The sequence below is a fragment of the Sinocyclocheilus grahami genome, unplaced genomic scaffold (genome assembly GCF_001515645.1).
Source record: "Sinocyclocheilus grahami isolate Dianchi unplaced genomic scaffold, SAMN03320097.WGS_v1.1 scaffold440.1, whole genome shotgun sequence".
Lineage (NCBI taxonomy): Eukaryota > Metazoa > Chordata > Actinopteri > Cypriniformes > Cyprinidae > Sinocyclocheilus > Sinocyclocheilus grahami.
The window spans coordinates 527760-541161 of NW_015505619.1; the positions used below are offsets into that span (position 1 = coordinate 527760).

The 13402-nt window shown below is 35.2% G+C and overlaps 1 protein-coding gene across 1 annotated transcript; it reads right to left on the reverse strand.

Moving 5' to 3' along the window:
• Positions 1-1297: 1297 nt before the first annotated feature.
• Positions 1298-12804, reverse strand: trpc7a (transient receptor potential cation channel, subfamily C, member 7a). Its single transcript, XM_016233852.1, has 12 exons — positions 12386-12804; positions 7863-8625; positions 5603-5785; positions 5362-5526; positions 5043-5259; positions 4376-4609; positions 3898-4162; positions 2319-2514; positions 2001-2222; positions 1850-1927; positions 1662-1737; positions 1298-1478 (listed from the first exon to the last, which is right to left on the reverse strand). Exons 1-12 carry the CDS (start codon positions 12757-12759, stop codon positions 1339-1341), a joined length of 2913 nt encoding a protein of 970 aa, XP_016089338.1. The 5' UTR covers positions 12760-12804; the 3' UTR covers positions 1298-1338.
• Between the last annotated feature and the right edge of the window lie 598 nt (positions 12805-13402).

Consider the following 13402-nt stretch of genomic DNA (forward strand, 5'->3'; position numbering starts at 1 on the left):
ATAAAAATTTTGAGTAACTAGCCCAACACTGCTGACAAGTCACATAACAAATAGATACAAAATAAAAATATTATAGTAATAAGTAATTAAATAATAAAAAATAAATAAAACAAAGATAAAGAACTATTTTTGGGGTAGTTAAATCAAATAAAATTCTGAAATATTTTTGCGTAATTTTTACGCATTGTTTTGCTTAAAAAAATAATATTTCCACCCCTTTATTGCTGTAATGCATTTATTTATTTGCTTATTTTTATAATGGTATAATAACAATACAATTCTTAATTTCTTTAAGCACAGTAAAGCCTTTAACTTCTTTATTTTCTCTTTAGCTAAAATATGACCCAGACTCTTGACAGTTTTTATGAGATGCACCCTTCTGTTTTAAAAGCACACAATTATTTTTGGTTTGTTTCAAAACTGCAACTCTGCAAGAAATACTTTACATGTTTGTTTAAAAAAAAAAACTAATCTTGAAAAATGCTATCAATAACTTAAGTATAAACAGGCACTTTTAATATTTTATTTTCATACTGAAACCTGACAATACATTGTCATAATATTCAGTACTAACACACACACATAGCCCTGTTGTTTTTATTCACTTCTACTTTACATAAAGAAAACCAAGCCTGCCAGTAGGATCATTTTGCATTGTGACTTTTTTTGAGAAATGAAAATTATTTTATTTTACATTTTATTTTACTGCATTATGGACTTGGAAGGGAAATATACTTAACTCTCATGGAAATAATGTCACAATGTAAAACCTTTAACATTCTTTAAAAAAGGCTTCATTTTCTTTAGACAAAATATAATTATATATTTCTTCATGATACATGATTTAAAAACAAAAAACAAAGTGAGAGAGAGAGAGGGAAATTATATTGCATCTTTGTCCAGGTCCTGGAGTTCCCCATGCACATTTTGGATGACTATGTTATTTAAAACACATTTATTTTTATCATAAACCCATACGTCAAGCCTCCAAGACCATATCTGGGAGTCAGGATCAGGACTGAGAACTAATGACAGTACTAACACATTTAGCTCTGTTGTTGTCATGCTATATATATAATAGATATTGTGATAATACATTCATCTGAATTTATTATTATTCTACAGCATTACGTCTCTCCTGAGTTAGAGTTATTAAATGACTTTATTAAATCACATCCTACACACAAATGGTAAACCACAAATCATACCTTCACAAACCAATGTATAAAACAGATTAAGAGTATAAAGAGACTTTAAAGTTTTTATCTAAACTAAATATTTCAGCAGATCTAGACTCAGCCCAGGACACTTTCAGCTACAATCACAAGAGTTCATTTTTCATGGTCTCTTGGTTCCTTTGCTGAGTTTGTCTCCAAGCTCCTGAATCAGTTCAGCAAGTTCTTCAGTGGCCTGTGACTTTTCCTCCAGGAGCTCGTAGCGGAGGCTAGAAATGTCCTGCTTGATTTCCTTCAACTCACCTGAGAAGAAAAGCCACATGAAAACAAGGGTTTAAAAGGTTTCAAGTAAAACTTGGCACCAAAATCACAGTTACGGCCATTTTTAACACTTTACAGTTTATTGCTTGACATCAAAGAAATGTGTTTATGGCCACACAAGTAAATCACACAAGAGACACTAATGGATGAATAAATGAGTCTTACCTTCATTGATCTCATCACTTTCACTGTCAATTTGGGCTTTTAGGACATACCGCTTGATGAGACGCTTCATGAGTTTCTGTGAGAGTAAGAAAGTTTAGAACGACATTTTGCAATATTGCAAAATGTATTATATGGACAATTTGATAATTTATGTACATTCAAGTTTTAAGAAAAAAATCAATCAGTACCTGATATCTTGTGGGATGTTTGATAGGATTTCTAACTGTGAAGCCCTCTTGTGCATGGTAAGGTTGAAACCGACGAAGCTGAAAAGATATCAAAATTACAACCTGTGATTTCTACATTTGAACAGTTTGAAAATCCTTGCTGATCTCTGACCTTAGAGCGTGAATTGGCCATTCCCACGTCCTGCTGGCTGCTGTTGCTACGAACCCTGGCCTTGCATAAACTCACTAGGCATGCTTTAGTGCGCTGAGCCATGTAATAGAAGGATTTGGGGCTGGGTATTAGATTAAAGGGGGGCGGAAGAGTGCTGCCTTCATCAAAATAGGAGAGCCACAGCTTTGCACGAGCAAACTTCCATTCTACATCAGCGTCCTCCTGTTCTCACACACACAAATATAAACATATGCATGACAAACTATCCTTTTGAGTAGTATTATTTTTATTTTTTTTTCAAAAGTACATTTGTCTCACCTCAATCTCCTGGTATGAGTGGTTGATCATGGCTATGAGCATGTTGAGCAGGACCACCACCATTGTGACATTATAGACCCCAAAGAGCACGTAACCAATGTTCTCAATGAACTTATGATCGTACTTCAAAACCACAGAGATCACCTCAGATAAACCAAAGATGGACCAGAACAGTGTTTTAAAGCTTTCCTCTACCCTGCAACAGATACATACATGCAAAATGTTATTGAAACATTCAAAAACAGTGCTTGGAAAAACTGGTATCATGTTTTCAAAACGTGTACAACTTTCTTTTATTGGTGGAACAAACACCAACACACATACACACACATATATATACACTGAACAAAATTATAAACGGATCACTTTTGTTTTTGCCCCCATTTGTCATGAGCTGAACTCTAAGATCTAAGACTTTTCTATGTACACAAAAGGCCTATTTCCCCATGTTGCAAGGATATGTACACAATTCCTGGAAGCTGAAAACATCCCAGTTCTTGCATGGCCAGCATACTCACCGGACATGTCACCCATTGAGCATGTTTGGGATGCTCTGGATCGGCATATATGACAGCGTGTTCTAGTTCCTGCCAATATCCAGCTTATTGTGGCCAGCCTAAGACACACCTGTGCAATAATCATGCTGTTTAATCAGCATCTTGATATCCTACACCTGTGAGGTGGCTGGATTATCTCGGCAAAGGAGAAGTGCTCACTAACACAGATTTAGACAGATTTGTGAACAATATTTGAGAGAAATAGGCCTTTTGTGTACATAGAAAAAGTCTTAGATCTTTGAGTTCAGCTCATGAAAAATGGGGGCAAAAACAAAAGTGTTGCGTTTATAATTTTGTTATATATATATATATATATAGATATATAGATATTGTCTCAAATTCATAGATTTTTGTCTTAAATTCCATATTATATTAAAAATGTATTATACACTACCATTCAAACATTTGGAGTCTGTAAGATTTTTTGTACTGTTCTTGGTCACTATTATGCTCAGCAAGACTGCATTTATTTGATGACGAATACAGTAAAAACAGTAATATTTTAAAATATTATTACAATTTAAAATACAATTAAATTTTATTCCGGTGATGGCAAAGCTCAATTTTTGGCATCATTACTCCAGTCTTCAGTGTCACATGATCCTTCAGAAATCATTCTAATATGCTGATTTGCTGCTCAAGAAATGGTTTCTATTATTATCAATGTTGAAACATTTTGCTACTTAATATTTTTGTGGAAACCACAATACTTTTTTTCAAGATTCTTAGATGAATAGAAAGTTCATATACAACATTTATCTAAAATAGAAACATATTTATGTGTCCCTTGTTGAATAAAATAACTAATTTCTTAAAAAGAGAGAGAGAGAGAGAGAGAGAGAGAGAGAGAGAGAGAAATCATACTGACCCCAAACCTTTGAATGGTGTATAAGTCAAATAGACTAATTTTATCTTTTGTTGCAAAACATTCTTTTTTAGAATTATTTATTTGTTGGTGATCTATCCCTTTAACAAGTAAATTCTAAATATAATACTTGTCATTGTAACTTTTTTAGACTTACGTGGTGAAAGCAGGATTATATTTAGCTCCCAAGTAGTAGGAATACAAATTAAACATGCCGATCATGAAGGCAAGGAAGACCATGATGAAGATGACCATGAATTTAAAAATATCCTTCACGGTGCGCCCAAGAGATATTTGTAAGGGTCCGAAACTCTCGTTGGCTGGCAGAACATAGGCGATACGTGAGAAACTGAGCACCACAGCGATGGAGTACAAGCCCTCAGAGATGAGCTGAGGATCTGAGGGAAGCCACCTGTTCCTGGCTGAGAGAGAAGAGGCATTTTTTTGGTGTCACCACTTGATGGCAGCATTTTGTTTCATTTCAGACAGCTGCAAGAAAGTCTGTGCAGCATGCATGCATAATCATATGATTGAGAACAGGAACAGACCTGGTCTTTTATACTGATACAGTATTTTACAGTTCACTTTGGATTTTCATTTCTTGAATATACAGATTCCTTATTTTTGCAACATACCATAAGTGAAGTAGGCCACGTCTTCTGGTAATGAGGCATTGATCAAGTCTGCGTTAGTCACGTACAAATCCACATACAGCTGTGCATGGGAGGCTCGCAGGAAAGCCATGAACCGTGCGGTGAATGACGCCACGAAGACCGATAGCATGCCGAAGTCTAACACATTCCACAAATGCATGATGTATTCTCGTGGTCCATCAGCCCAAACCTCCTTACACTCCGTCCAGATCATTCCTGATCAGGGGAATCAAAGAAAAGAAATGGGGTTCATTTATCATGCTTGAAATATTACATAATTAATTACAGATTATTCTAGAGATCAAAGGTTTGAGGTGGGTTTTTTGAACGTTTTTGAATACTCACCAAAGCTGCATTTATTTGATCAAAAATATAGTAAAAATGTAATCATGTGAAATATTATTACAATATGAAATAACTGTTTTCTATTTCAATATTTAAAAAAAATACATTATTTCCTATTTGATTCCTATTTGAACGACCCGATTCCATCAATGAGATTTTTCAAAGCAACGGTAAATGTGAAAACTGTCTCACCTGCATTCAAGGTGTTAATAGTGCTACTTTGTAAGATATTTCCTATTTTATTCACACCTTTTGACCCAAGATTACCTATAATGTAGGCATATTATGCTTGACTGATACTCACCCAGCACCCATTCCATTATCAACATCTCTGTCCATGAGAACTGAGTGGTTTTAATGCGAAAGATCTGCCGTGGATGATCAGTGATGGTTTCGTTAGGAAGGTTTTTGACTCCTGCGAAGCGGTCGGAGGCATTGAGAACCAGAAGACAGAGGAAGAGGGTGAATGAGACGGCGTGAGCTACAAACTTCATAAAGGGACTGCGGAGAACCTGGCCCACCTGGAGAAAAGAGCAAATGCAGAAATACATTTAACAAAGGAAGAAAAAGAGAAGTCTGCCCAATGTTATTCAATTCATTGATTCTGAATGATGATTATGTACCTTGCTGCAGGGCATAATCCAATATGCAATAGCAAGAAATGGCAGGCCAACCATCACTCCCAGCACTGTCCAACACTTCACACCGATTGACTGCTGCCTAAGGCCTGATAGATTCTCATACCACAGCGTCAGTAACTGCTGCTGGCAGTTCGGATGAGCCACAAACTGCAGGGACAGCATTGAATTAGACATTGTCTTGGGAAACCACTTCCACTTTAGTCTATTAATCATTTCCCAGTACCTTCTTGACTTCATACTTAATGGCCAGTTTGACCCGGCTAAGGCAGGGCCGGTGGTGTTCGCTCGGGGGGCTCTGGTCCACATCTCCATTCAAAATGGCCTCCACCTCCTCTGTGTTTCTGCAGAGATCCAGAACGCCAACCACAAAGTCCTTACACTGCATGGAGAGCTTCCTGTAGTCATTCTGAAACAAAACAGAGCGACAGTATTATGACTTGAGGCGGGCTATTAATCACTTGTAAAAAATAATTCACTCCAACTGAGACCCAAATTGCATCTAGCGAACAGTGAACGCTCTGCTGTGAAAGACATGGATGTGTGTGAATTCATTGAAAGTCCCATGTCACACCTCCAAATGGAAGTCTGATTGATGTTTGCATCAGATCCTCTCAAACAGAAATGTACCTAATGGAGGGCACCCATGAGAAGCCTATCCTGCTAATTATAGCATCGCAGTGGTTTAGGAGAACAAACATTTTATGTGGAATTACAGAAGCGGAATCACTGACACGCCATTACAACTGTCAAAGTGATCGTCTGTAGAGAAAAACAGTGATGAGAGAATAATAACGGGGTGATTACAGGAATCTCTCGATGGAGCAGTTTCAATTAATAACTCACTAACCACAATAAGGGAAAAAACTGTCTGGATTTGAGAACTCCTGATTAGATATTTCCCCAGAGTGACGTTGAGTGAAGAACTTTTCCCCTACATAGTTAAATATAAAACAACACACGTCGGCAAAGCGCATGAAGCTCTCTAGAGAAACGTTTTCTTTTTGGAAAAATGTTGTGTGGAGAGATTCTACTGAACCAGAAACTGTCATAGAACAGCCTCTAATTTATAATGAGGGTAATCTCAAGGGTGGGAAATTGGTTTTCGTGTGGAATAATCTGCTGGTCTGTGAGCTCGAATGAGTGTAGACGTTTCTTTCAGAGAGACGCAGCTTATTACAGAGCCATGAGCACACTTTTCACGATTGGACACTTCCTAGATTAACTGAGAAGCTGTGCTTTGAAATAATCATGAAAGCACCTTAAAGGAGTTTGTATTATGCACAAAGTACATAATGATTTATAGTGATTCAACTCATTGTACCCCCCAAAACATATTTTTTTTTAGGGTTCAACATGATACATTTATGTACTAAATAAATGTTTAACATAATATTTTTAACAAATTTACCAATTTATATATATGTATAGTTTTATATTTGTTTAAGTCAGAAATCACAAGATAAATCATTATTATTTTGTTCCATTAACAGCCCTACTTTTTAACAGAAATAATCACAATGTATATTTCTGACATCTGACCCTCTGATCCAGGTAATAATTGGTAATAATTGAATTAATTATGGTTTCAGGACAGTAACAGGTTCATAAATAAATAAATAAATAAATAGTCGAAATCATGAGATAAGAAGTCATAATTATGACATAAAAAGTAAAAATTATAACAAAAACTAAGATATAAGTCAACATTTTAAAATAAAAAGTCATAATTATGACATGAACAATGAAGTTATAACAAAAGGTTGAAACGGACATAAAAATGCTACTTTTTGTCATATTTATGAATATACTTGTGAACTGATGACTTATTCATTTTTTGTCAATATATAATTATAATATCATAAATACAACTATGATTTATGTCATAGTTATGATGTTTAATCTCAGAAATAAAATTTTTGTCAACATTTTGACTTTTTATTTCATAATTATGACTTTAAGTCACACTTAAAAAATACCATTTCATGATTATGACTTCATATCTCATAATGTTGCCCTTTATGTCATAATTACGACATTTGATGTCATATGATTAACCAAACATGATTTTTTTTTTAATTATTATTTTTTTTTATTATTATTTCATTTCATTTTGGCGAAATGGGCTTTCTTATGTTGTTTCAAAGCTGTATGACTTTTCTTCTTCTGTGGACACACACACACACACACACAATATCTTGAAGAATGTCAGTAGCAAAAAAATATTTTATGTCCCATACAAGAAAGAAAGTAATACAGGTTTGGAACAACATGAGGGTGAATAAATGATAACAGAATGATAAATGATAACATAATTTTCATTTTTGGGTGAACTATCCCTTTAACATTTTTCTCAAAATGGGTCTGTATACATGAAATGTCTTTTTTTATTTCAACACAACACAAACTCCTAATGTAGCCTATGAATTTGGGCCTTTGATTTTGAGTGACACCTCTAGATAGAGCATTTCTGTGCACCTCCTCACCTTAAATTCAGTCTCAATGTTGGCGAGTTGTGCCAGCTCATTGCTGAGCTCCAGCGCTGTGAGCACAGGGTCTTCACTAGACAGTGACAGATAGGCAGCGCTGGCGAGGCCTTTATAGGCGTTCATCCTCGATTGTGAATGGCTGAAAGAATCCTGCTTCTGTTTCTCCGCACACTCGCCGCACTTGCAGAAATAGTCGTGGGGTTTCTCAATACGAGCCCCCTTGAGTAACAAAATGTGCACAATCTCGTACTCCTTGCAGTGGGCTGACAGAATCATAGGCGTGATGTCCTGGGAAAAGCGAGTCCCGTCTTCATCGTACGCGTAGAAGTCGTCATCTCGTAGCTGCTGCTCCAGGGGACTCAGAGTCAGACGGAGACCACCTTCGAATGCCGGATGGGCCAGGATGGCCTCCACTATCCGCACGTAGCCTTTGCTGATGGCTAACAGCAGGGCATCACCCACTCGCGCCAGCCCTTCTTTCTTCAGCAACAGTTCTGTGACCTCCAAGTGCTCGTTCCCTACAGCGAGCTGCAATGCATTCTGACCCATATAGTCCACACAGTTTACCTTCAGAGTCTTGGACTCCTCAAGCATCTTACGGACCACAGGGATGTTTCCGTACTCTGCGGCATCTAGGAAACGCTCCTCCTCTTCGGTCAGACTGGTGCCTCTCTCGCTGAACATGTATGCGGGGCCGCGGACGGCCTGCCTGCGGCACTTCTCTCTCAGGGTGGTGTGTCTGCGCTGAATGGCCTCAAAGCTGCAAAACCCAGAGAATGACTATGCATTGCTGATATATACACTCAGATTTTTAGATAGGTGACAGTGAAGACATTTATAATGTTATAAAATATAAAATATATAGTTCACATTAATTCTTTTAAACCTTCTATTCATCGGGGAATCCTGAAAAAAACACTGTCTCCACAAAAATATTAAGCAGCTCAACTGTTTCAACACTGAACTTTGTTTCTTGAGCACCAAATCAGCATATTATGATTTCCGAAGGATCATGTGACACTGAAGACTGGAGTAATGATGCTGAAAATTCTGCTTTTCTATCACAAGAATATATTACATTTTAAAATATATTACAAATAGAAAACAGTTGTTTTAAATTATAATAATATTTTACAATATTACTGTTTTCACTTAATAATTAATGCTGACCTCATTAAAGGGCAGTGTATGATTTGGTTAAACTAGAAACCTGAAATCAATGAGAGAAATTAATCTATGATACATATTCATTTAGAAGCACATCTGCTGGTGTTGGCTGGGTAGATGCTGTAACCATAATAGGTGGCTAAAAAACATATTTCTCTACAGACAGACAATTAAAATTATAAATATGTGGCTAATATTTAAAGTTATGGGGAGGGAATGAGAAATGATAAATAAGAGTGTTCATTATAAAGAAAAGGACAAATCTTTTAAAAAATCTAGTTTAAAACACACATGCCATGTTCATAGAAATATAAAAAAAATATACAATGACTAAAATGTCATGTGGTCTAAAAATAAAAAATTTTGCTCTCATGTTCAATATTTGTATTTTAAAATATATTTTAATTAATAAAAAAATAAACCTTTGACATTATACAAGCTGAACTATCATTGCCTTTTAAAAACCAAATTTTACATTTTATTTTTTAAAGTTTTATGATTTTTAAGAGACATTGACACACAGTCAAGAGGGTCTGCAGGGACTATAATTTATTCTCAATGATAAAAATTCCTGTATTGTGTGTATGTTTACATGTTGGTTAGAACACAGGACATTTTTGATTTTGCAGTCAAAAGGTGTTGACAGCAATTTAGTTAAGAAATAGTAATACAACTTAATTCAAACCTAATTAATAAGGTTTATTAAACCTTTTTTTCTTTCATTATGAAAATAGGACCCAGACATTTCTGACTTTAAGCCCCTCAAAAAATATTAAGATTAATTAAAATACTGAAATTAAACACATGCCCAACATAGAGATAAATTCAAGTTATTGTGTGCACTGAATTGCATTTTAATGTATTTTTGAATAAATTAGTTTTTAAGACAACAATTACACAAGATCCACCCATAGTAGATAATGTTACTATTAGCTTTCTTCAGCTATTACAGACCTTGAATCAACCAAACACTGCATGACTTTACAGTACAGTACAAGCCCATAAATTACAGCGGTGGTCAATGAGATCAATGCAGATGGACTTCTAATTACATGCATCCTTTACTAGAGCTTCTTCTCATTACAGAAACCACCTCTAAGAACAGATGTTCCTAACATCATATAGTGTGATCTTCACCTCAGGACTTCATTCATTTACTTTATTGAATTAACCGGAGCTGCTTTGTAGTGTCAATTTCCCTTGAACTTAAAAAGGCTTCAAAGACGCTGAACTAGTTAAATCGTAAACCAGTTATATTCAAACAAAGGCCAGGTAGACAGCAACGGATGAAATTTAATTTTATTCCATTTTGCAAGAGCCTCAGTGCAAATTGTACAGCGTAACGGATCACAATTGTGAGTGTCACTTGGAATAAAACTCATTCCTTGCTTCGCAAGATGCTAAATCAAACATTGTGATTCTGTAGTGTGCAAAATGGCATTTTGTTCCATCTCTAAATCTTTATTGATCAGTTTTTGCAGAGCACAGTGGACAAGAATCATAAGCTTGCAAATGTATATGTCAATAGCCCTGAAATTAAACGAGATTGAAATAAACAGGCTAAATAATTTATGTTTCAATATGGTCTGTATGAACTGTGTCAATCTAATAACCGCAATGTTCATTCATGAGAAGACCAAGGAGATTTTACTGCTCTTTCACAACTCAGGAGACTTAATGGAGTTTGTCTCAGATGTTTCTGCTAAATTCCTAAATGACTAAATTCCTAAAACTGTTGACGTGAAGTAAAAGTATGAAATTATATGTTTACCTTACATCAGATTATTTGGTATTGGTGGAATTTTGTGAAATATACTGTTCAACGTTTGTGGTGTGTAAAAATGTAATGTTTTTTGAAAGAACTTTCTTCACCAAGCCTGCACTGGATCAAAAATAATACTTTGAAACGTATTCCTGTGATAACAAAACTGAATTTTCCAGTCTTCAGTGTCACATGATCTTTCAGAAATCATTCTGATATACTGATTTGTTGCTCATGAAACATTTCTTATCATTTTTGATGTTGAAAAAAGTTGTGCTGCTTAATAATTTTGTGGAAACTGTGACACTTTTTTTCAGGATTCTTTGATGAATAGAAAGTTCAAATGAACAACATTGAAATGAAAACATTAAACAACTTCTGTAACATTTTAAATGTCTTTGTTACTTTTGGTCAATATAATATTTGCATCTATATTTATATCTAAAACTACATAACCAATTTTTTTGATATAATGTCTGCTGTTGGGAGGTGATGCAATTTATCACACATCATGCTTCACAATCATCATGCTGACATTTACATCAAGAGTGAACTCATTAACATGCATATGGCAGTTAGCCAGAAGCAAAAGTTTAGTTAAAAACGGTTTAAAATATTACTATTCTTCTTACACACACTTATCATTTTGCTTCAGTGATACATGAACTGGAGCCTAGATGGGCCCAACTGGGGCTTTGAGAGTCCCATCATACACTGGCATTCTGGACTCATAGAGATGGACTATTTTTCTAAAAAAAAAAAAAAAAAAAAACTTTGTTTGTATTCACCTGAAGAAAGAAAGTCACATTCGCCCGGGACATCATGAGGTTGAGTAAAAAATGATATAATTTTCTTTTTGTGATGAACTATGCCTTGAAGTACTCTTTAAATGAACATGCCTAACAGCTTGCAGTGACATGTATTATCAGTATCTCTTTTTGACATTACGTTTCTATAGATTTTAGACTGTTCTTGTTACAGTAAATAACTTAATTTGTTACAAAATAAACTTACAAACTTTCCTTTCCATAAACTTTCCTTATATAATTTATTTTCTTGAAAAACGTGACCTTTTTCAAATAAATTCAAATACAAAACAACTATTGATATCGGACATAATATTATTAGGGCCTATAGGCCTATATTTAAAATAACATTTTTATTTTAATATATTTTCAAATGTAATTTATGACGGAAAAGTTTTCCTTTTCAGCAATCATTTAGTGTCACATGATCCTTCAAAAAGGGAAAAAAAACTATTATTAATAAACAAACTTTATTACTCATTTTCATTTATGGCTGCATTTAGAGTTTTTATTTCCTATGCTGAGTGACTGGGGTAAAGCTAATCTATGAGCACAAAAAGAGGCCTTTAAAAAGATAATAAATAAATGAATAAATAATAAATTGATACATTTAGGTTTCTGCAAAATCACCTGAAACGCATGCCAACTTAGTCCAAACGCAGTTCGATTATATGAAAAACAATCTTGTGAATGTAGTCATTTTCAAATCAACTTTTTAAGGTTACCCGTCACAGTGTTAATAAGTGTTGTTGTTGTTGTGTTTTTGTCTTGTTTTTTTTACTTACGAATAATGTGAATTGCTCTCGTGAGGATGCCAGTGATGGTGCACGTGATAGTCCAGGTCATCATCGCTGTCGAGTAACCTGTGCGCGTGATGGCCAAACTCATGTCTGGATCCCTCAACTTGGTGGAGATCTGCCAACTCTGTCTTGGTGGGGTCGTTTTCTATAAGAGTACCAGGCAGAGGCATACACCTGTTTAACATTGGTCTGTAGGTAAACTCTTCTCCGTGAGTGTCGGGTGCGCCTCGCTCGGTCTCCGCTGCGGCGATAGCAGCATCTGCCGCCGAGAGCGCGAGCGGGATGGTGCAGAGAGCGGCGTGAGACATGATGAACTGCTCTTTGGCATGCATATCGCGGTCGTCTCTCTCATTCGGCATTTTGAGAACAAAGAAGCTCCAGGTCAGTGAGAGATTCGGTCAACATCATGGTCTGCAACAAGTGTGACAGTCAGTTTGTAAAACACACTTTTTCTTCTGGTTCTCCCTCCCCGTCCCCGACCCTTCAGATTAACACCTCCCCCACCAGTGTTGTGAAGAGTTCACAAAGTACACATTGCAAAAATATTACAGTATTTCTGCCTTGTTCATTAAACGTATCTAAACATCATTAAAGCAATGTCAATTAAATTCTAAATTAAAATGAAGATAAATTAATTAAAATCGCAAAGATTACATGAGAATGCTTTTTTTTTCAGAAAACAGAGAATAAATTTAAATCTAAATAAATAAACTGTAAAAACTTTCTTCTTGTCAAGAACCATTTTTCATTTGTATAGGGTTCTTGAGTTGAGCTATATGTTTTCTTTGGAGATTAAAAAAGTTCTTCAAGTTCTTGGTGTTACATTATAGGTTCTTCAGATTATTATCCCAGCTAACAGTGAATGTGTTGGTACACCACTGGCAAACCGATCAATGGTCTGGTGTTTCTAGTGCTTACATGACATCTTGATCATATATACATATATATATATATATATATATATATATATATATATATATATATATATAGATATATATATAT

Coding starts and splice junctions, on each gene's coding strand:
- trpc7a (XM_016233852.1), bottom strand. CDS start 12,759: ATGCCGAATGAGAGAGACGACCGCGATATGCATGCCAAAGAGCAGTTC. Junction 5,260..5,361: donor GGATTATGCCCTGCAGCAAG/GTACATAATCAT, acceptor TCTTTTCTCCAG/GTGGGCCAGGTTCTCCGCAG. Junction 4,610..5,042: donor GATAATGGAATGGGTGCTGG/GTGAGTATCAGT, acceptor TCCCCTGATCAG/GAATGATCTGGACGGAGTGT.